Source organism: Sebastes fasciatus, chromosome 6 (assembly GCF_043250625.1).
Source record: "Sebastes fasciatus isolate fSebFas1 chromosome 6, fSebFas1.pri, whole genome shotgun sequence".
NCBI classification, from domain to species: Eukaryota; Metazoa; Chordata; class Actinopteri; order Perciformes; family Sebastidae; genus Sebastes; species Sebastes fasciatus.
Window position 1 is genome coordinate 38,038,833 of NC_133800.1, and position 7,217 is coordinate 38,046,049.

The window sequence follows — 7,217 nt, forward strand, 5'->3', positions numbered from 1 at the left end:
GAGCTGCGTCCGTATACTCGGCACAAAGTCAAGGAGCTGTCACTGATGAGAGTCAGAACCTCCCAGTCTGAGGTCCTGGTTCTCTGCTGGGAACCGGTGGACTGCTCCCTCCTGGTTGGGAGTGAGTCTTTGCCCCAAGAGAGGGAGTTCAAGTATCTCTGGGTCTTGTTCACCAGTGAGGAGATGGACAGGCGGTCCAGTGCGGCGTCAGCAGCTCTGCGGGCGCCGTACCGGACCGTTGTGGTTCAGAGGGAGCTGAGCCGGACCGTTGTGGTTCAGAGGGAGCTGAGCCGGACCGTTGTGGTTCAGAGGGAGCTGAGCCGGACCGTTGTGGTTCAGAGGGAGCTGAGCCAGAAGGCAAAGCTCTGGATTTACCGGTCCATCTACGTTCCAACCCTCACCTCTGGTCATGTGTTGTGACGGAAACTGCTCCTGAGGTGGTTCAACATCTGATCAGGATCCTCCTGGATGCCTCCCTTTGGAGGTTTTCCTCCTGGTGGAGGCCCCGGGGTCGACCCAGAACACGCTGGAGAGATTCTAGATCTGGTCTGGTCTGGGAACGCCTCGGGGTCCCCCAGGAAGAGCTGCTGAGCCTGCAGCCCCCCCAAGACCCGGGCCTGGGCGGTTCTAATCGTTGTTGTTGTTGTCCTGCAGGAGAAGGAGAAGAAGTACATGCTGCCGGTGGACAACCTGAAACTGAAAGACATCGAGAAGAGCTTCATGTCCAGTAAACACATCTTTGCCCTGTTCAACACTGAACACAGGTAGGTAGCTGGAGAAAGGTTAAAGGTCAAACCATGACCTCTTTGACCGGTCATGGTTTGAGGATCAGGATTATAGGGTTCACTGTGGAGAGGGGCTCAGACTAATACTGGAGTTCCTCAGGGTTCTGGACTCAGTCCTCTTCTACCAGATCAGTCTGACGTGCAGTCTGAGGTCATGACGTCTGATCGGTCACCTGATCAATGATCTGACTCCTGATTGGACGGATTATTGGCAACATTTTGGTCGTTTTCTGCAGTTTGAGGTTCTCTGAGATCAGATTTACAACAAGATCTGCTAGAGACTGCAGTCAGCTGGTTTTATTACTACTGTAGTAGTATTTTAATACTACTGTAGTAGTATTTTAATATTACTGTAGTAGTATTTTAATATTACTTTAGTAGTATTTTAATATTACTGTAGTAGTATTTTAATATTACTCTAATAGTATTTTAATATTACTGTAGTAGTATTTTAATATTACTGTAGTAGTATTTTAATATTACTGTTGTAGTATTTTAATATTACTGTAGTAGTATTTTAATATTACTGTAGTAGTATTTTAATATTACTCTAGTAGTATTTTAATATTACTCTAATAGTATTTTAATATTACTCTAGTAGTATTTTAATATTACTCTAGTAGTATTTTAATATTACTCTAGTAGTATTTTAATATTACTGTAGTAGTATTTTAATATTACTGTTGTAGTATTTTAATATTACTCTAATAGTATTTTAATATTACTGTAGTAGTATTTTAATATTACTCTAATAGTATTTTAATATTACTCTAGTAGTATTTTAATATTACTGTAGTAGTATTTTAATATTACTGTTGTAGTATTTTAATATTACTGTAGTAGTATTTTAATATTACTGTAGTAGTATTTTAATATTACTGTAGTAGTATTTTAATATTACTCTAATAGTATTTTAATATTACTGTAGTAGTATTTTAATATTACTCTAATAGTATTTTAATATTACTCTAGTAGTATTTTAATATTACTCTAGTAGTATTTTAATATTACTGTAGTAGTATTTTAATATTACTGTTGTAGTATTTTAATATTACTCTAGTAGTATTTTAATATTACTGTAGTAGTATTTTAATATTACTCTAATAGTATTTTAATATTACTCTAGTAGTATTTTAATATTACTCTAATAGTATTTTAATATTACTCTAGTAGTATTTTAATATTACTGTAGTAGTATTTTAATATTACTCTAATAGTATTTTAATATTACTCTAGTAGTATTTTAATATTACTCTAATAGTATTTTAATATTACTCTAGTAGTATTTTAATATTACTGTAGTAGTATTTTAATATTACTGTAGTAGTATTTTAATACTACTGTAGTAGTATTTTAATATTACTCTAATAGTATTTTAATATTACTGTAGTAGTATTTTAATATTACTCTAATAGTATTTTAATATTACTGTAGTAGTATTTTAATATTACTGTAGTAGTATTTTAATATTACTGTAGTAGTATTTTAATATTACTCTAATAGTATTTTAATATTACTCTAATAGTATTTTAATATTACTCTAATAGTATTTTAATATTACTCTAGTAGTATTTTAATATTACTGTAGTAGTATTTTAATATTACTCTAGTAGTATTTTAATATTACTCTAATAGTATTTTAATATTACTCTAGTAGTATTTTAATATTACTGTAGTAGTATTTTAATATTACTCTAATAGTATTTTAATATTACTCTAGTAGTATTTTAATATTACTCTAATAGTATTTTAATATTACTCTAGTAGTATTTTAATATTACTCTAATAGTATTTTAATATTACTCTAGTAGTATTTTAATATTACTGTAGTAGTATTTTAATATTACTGTAGTAGTATTTTAATATTACTGTTGTAGTATTTTAATATTACTCTAATAGTATTTTAATATTACTCTAATAGTATTTTAATATTACTCTAATAGTATTTTAATATTACTCTAATAGTATTTTAATATTACTGTAGTAGTATTTTAATATTACTGTAGTAGTATTTTAATATTACTCTAATAGTATTTTAATATTACTCTAATAGTATTTTAATATTACTGTAGTAGTATTTTAATATTACTACAGTAGTATTGTAATATTAGTCTTTATTTCTTCTTACTTTCTGTTCATAACAGGGAAACACGTTGTAAGTCGTTGGCGACCTGGTCGTCTTCTTTGAATAAACTTTATTTATATTTACAAACCGACCAGAGTTCAGTGTTTACGTTCTGTGTGAGCTCGTTGTGTTATCTGCTGTATGCAGACGATACTGTTGTGTATGTATGTGTGTGTATATATATAGGTATATACAGTATATAGCTTCAACATGTAATAACATGTGAATGTTTCAGGAACGTGTATAAAGACTCCCGTCAGCTGGAGTTGGCCAGTGAGTCTCAGGAGGAGGTCGACAGCTGGAAGGCTTCTTTCCTACGAGCTGGAGTGTACCCTGAACGCACCGTGGTACGACTCATTACTGCTGCTACATTACTCCATCATTACTCCATCATTATTCCATCATTACTCCATCATTACTGCAGCTACATTACTCCATCATTACTCCATCATTACTCCATCATTACTCCATCATTACTGCAGCTACATTACTCCATCATTACTGCTACATTACTCCATCATTACTCCATCATTATTCCATCATTACTCCATCATTACTGCAGCTACATTACTCCATCATTACTCCATCATTACTCCATCATTACTCCATCATTACTGCAGCTACATTACTCCATCATTACTGCTACATTACTCCATCATTACTCCATCATTATTCCATCATTACTCCATCATTACTGCAGCTACATTACTCCATCATTACTCCATCATTACTCCATCATTACTGCAGCTACATTACTCCATCATTACTCCATCATTACTGCTACATTATTCCATCATTACTGCAGTATTACTACATCATTACTCCATTATTACTGCAGTATTACTCCATCATTACTGCAGTATTACTCCATTATTACTGCAGTATTACTCCATTATTACTGCAGTATTACTCCATTATTACTGCAGCATTACTCCATTATTACTGCAGTATTACTCCATCATTACTGCAGTATTACTCCATCATTACTGCAGTATTACTGCAGTACTACTCCATTATTACTGCAGTATTACTCCATCATTACTGCAGTATTACTCCATCATTACTGCAGTATTACTCCATCATTACTGCAGTACTACTCCATTATTACTCCATTATTACTGCAGTACTACTCCATCATTACTCCATCATTACTGCAGTATTACTCCATCATTACTGCAGTATTACTCCATCATTACTGCAGTATTACTCCATCATTACTGCAGTATTACTCCATCATTACTTTAGTATTACTCCATCATTACTGCAGTATTACTCCATCATTACTGCAGTATTACTCCATCATTACTGCAGTATTACTCCATCATTACTGCAGTATTACTCCATCATTACTGCAGTATTACTCCATCATTACTTTAGTATTACTCCATCATTACTGCAGTATTACTCCATCATTACTGCAGTATTGCTCCATCATTTCATAATATTATATTCATATTTAATAATAATAATTGTATCTCTTCCTCCTGCAGGACAAAGACAAGGTGAGTTCCTGTCTCCTGATATACTCACAGGTGTTCCTATTATTCTGTCCACCCCAACGAGATCACAGAGGGTGGACAAAATAAAAGAAACACCACAAACTACATCCTGAAAATGATGCATGTTAGTGCACGTGGAGGTGGAGGAGGTGGTGTGTAGTGTGTAGTTGATGGTGGTGGTCTCTCCAGGTGGAGGTGGAGGAGGCGAGGGGGGACGGGCAGATCCACAGTCTGGACCCTCAGCTGGAGCGACAAGTGGAGATCGTCAGGAACCTGGTGGACTCGTACCTGTCCATCATCCACCGCACCGTCAGAGACCTGATCCCCAAGACCATCATGCACCTGATGGTCAACAACGTAGGACACACACACACACACACACACACACACACACACACACACACACACACACAGTGGTGATGTCAGCAGTCATGTGACCTCCTCTCTGCTCCTCAGACGAAGGAGTTCATCCACTCAGACCTGCTGGCTCATCTTTACTCCTGTGGAGACCAGAACACCCTGATGGAGGAGTCCCAGGAGCAGGTGAGAGACAGACAGGGGGACAGACAGGGGGACAGACAGGGGGACCGAGAGACAGACAGACTGGTTAACATTAGCATAAAGGAAGTGCAATGCTAACTTGTCAATGTGACGGAATGACCGTTCTTCTTTTAGAATCTCCTCGTCTAGGAAGCAGATCTGACATGAAGTCATATGTTGAATCCAACCTGTCTGTCTCTCCCTCTACCTGTCTCTCTCTCTCTCTGCTGTCTCTCTCTCTATACCTGTCTCTCTCTCTGCCTGTCTCTCCCTACCTGTCTGTCTCTCTCTGCTGTCTCTCTCTCTCTACCTGTCTCTCTCTCTCTGCTGTCTCTCTCTCTATACCTGTCTCTCTCTCTGCTGTCTCTCTCTCTCTACCTGTCTGTCTCTCTCTGCTGTCTCTCTCTCTATACCTGTCTCTCTCTCTGCTGTCTCTCTCTCTATACCTGTCTCTCTCTCTGCTGTCTCTCTCTCTATACCTGTCTCTCTCTCTGCTGTCTCTCTCTCTACCTGTCTGTCTCTCTCTGCTGTCTCTCTCTCTATACCTGTCTCTCTCTCTGCTGTCTCTCTCTCTATACCTGTCTCTCTCTCTGCCTGTCTCTCTCTCTGCCTGTCTCTCTCCCGACCTGTCTGTCTCTCCCAGGCTCAGCACCGTGATGAGATGTTGAGGATGTACCACGCTCTGCGCGAAGGCCTGAACATCATCGGTGACATCAGCACCTCCACCATCACCACGACGATGCCGCCGCCTGTCGACGACTCCTGGCTGCAGGTGACGGGGATGCCGTCGGGACGCAGGTAACCTAGCAACGGGTCAGCTGTTACCCAGACGCAGTACGTATGATCCGCATCCCTGAGTCTCTCTGCCGGTCTCTGCAGGTCTCCCATGTCCAGTCCGACCCCCCAGCGTCGGGCTCCTCCTGGACCTCCCCGTCCCGGCGGGCGCGCGGCCCCCGGCGCTCCATCACGTTCTGCGGTGTCCCCGGACCCCGGACCCCCCTCCATCCCCTCCAGACCCAACAGAGCACCCCCACCTGGAGTCCCCAGGTACCTGCACACACACACACACACACAGTCTGAGGTCAAAGGTCAGACTGACAGCTGACCAGCAGCTGACTTTGGTTCTGTGTGATGTGTTCAAGGACTTTAATATTGTTGACGTTTCTGACAGAGCTAACGTTAGCATGCTAATACATTAATATTGTTGACACATGTGACCTGACTGATCAAAATGCTTTTATTGTTTACATAGCTGGTTGCTTTTGATTGGTCAGCGCTACAGATGTTTCCTAGCAACAGATTTACCCATTAACTGTTTTACTGAGCAAGACTTGAAACTGTAATTCCCCACACTGCAATGGGTCCTGAATGCAGCATGAATGTGGTCCCAGATGTTTCCAGGTGTTCAGATCTTTACCTTGTCCAGTTTGGTTCGCTAGCTTCGGCTCTCATTGGCGTCCAATCAAAACGTTAGAACCATTGACGACTTCACTTCCTGTTTAAAAGTTTCAAAATAAAGTTTATCTCCTGATTGTGGAGCATCTTTAACGTAACGTAAACCAGTACCGTGACTCTTTAACGTAACGTAAACCGGTACCGTGACTCTTTAACGTAACGTAAACCGGTACCGTGACTCTTTAACGTAACGTAAACCGGTACCGTGACTCTTTAACGTAACGTAAACCGGTACCGTGACTCTCGTTACCGAACTGGACACGGAGATGATCGGAGGGTTTTATTAAACACACCACACCTCATCTTCTGGTGAGAGTTTCTTCTTTGTTGGTGCTGTAGAACGAAAGCAGCGATCCACAAACGACCTGCACAGACATGCCTCTGCTCCTCCTCTGCTCATTCTGCTTCTCTCCATCCTCACACTTCATCAGTCCTCCATCTCTCCTCCATCACTCCTTCATCTCTCCTCCATCACTCCTTCATCACTCCTCCATCACTCCTACATCACTCCTACATCACTCCTCCATCACTCCTACATCACTCCTACATCACTCCTTCATCACTCCTCCATCACTCCTACATCACTCCTCCATCACTCCTACATCACTCCTACATCACTCCTCCATCACTCCTACATCACTCCTACATCACTCCTCCATCACTCCTACATCACTCCTACATCACTCCTACATCACTCCTACATCACTCCTTCATCACTCCTTCATCACTCCTACATCACTCCTACATCTCTCCTCCATCACTCCTTCATCACTCCTCCATCACTCCTACATCACTCCTACATCACTCCTACAT

General features: G+C 40.0%; 1 protein-coding gene across 1 annotated transcript in view; it reads left to right on the plus strand.

Moving 5' to 3' along the window:
• The window catches only part of LOC141770066 (dynamin-1-like), a 38,189-nt gene extending 32,120 nt beyond the window's left edge, over positions 1–6,069 (plus strand). The window contains exons 16-22 of the mRNA XM_074639722.1: positions 655–764; positions 3,146–3,257; positions 4,401–4,412; positions 4,599–4,766; positions 4,866–4,952; positions 5,593–5,747; positions 5,829–6,069. Of these exons, the coding sequence (XP_074495823.1) occupies positions 655–764; positions 3,146–3,257; positions 4,401–4,412; positions 4,599–4,766; positions 4,866–4,952; positions 5,593–5,747; positions 5,829–6,054 (870 nt within the window). The 3' untranslated portion in view covers positions 6,055–6,069. The remainder of the gene's footprint in view (positions 1–654; positions 765–3,145; positions 3,258–4,400; positions 4,413–4,598; positions 4,767–4,865; positions 4,953–5,592; positions 5,748–5,828) is intronic.
• Positions 6,070–7,217: the final 1,148 nt, after the last annotated feature.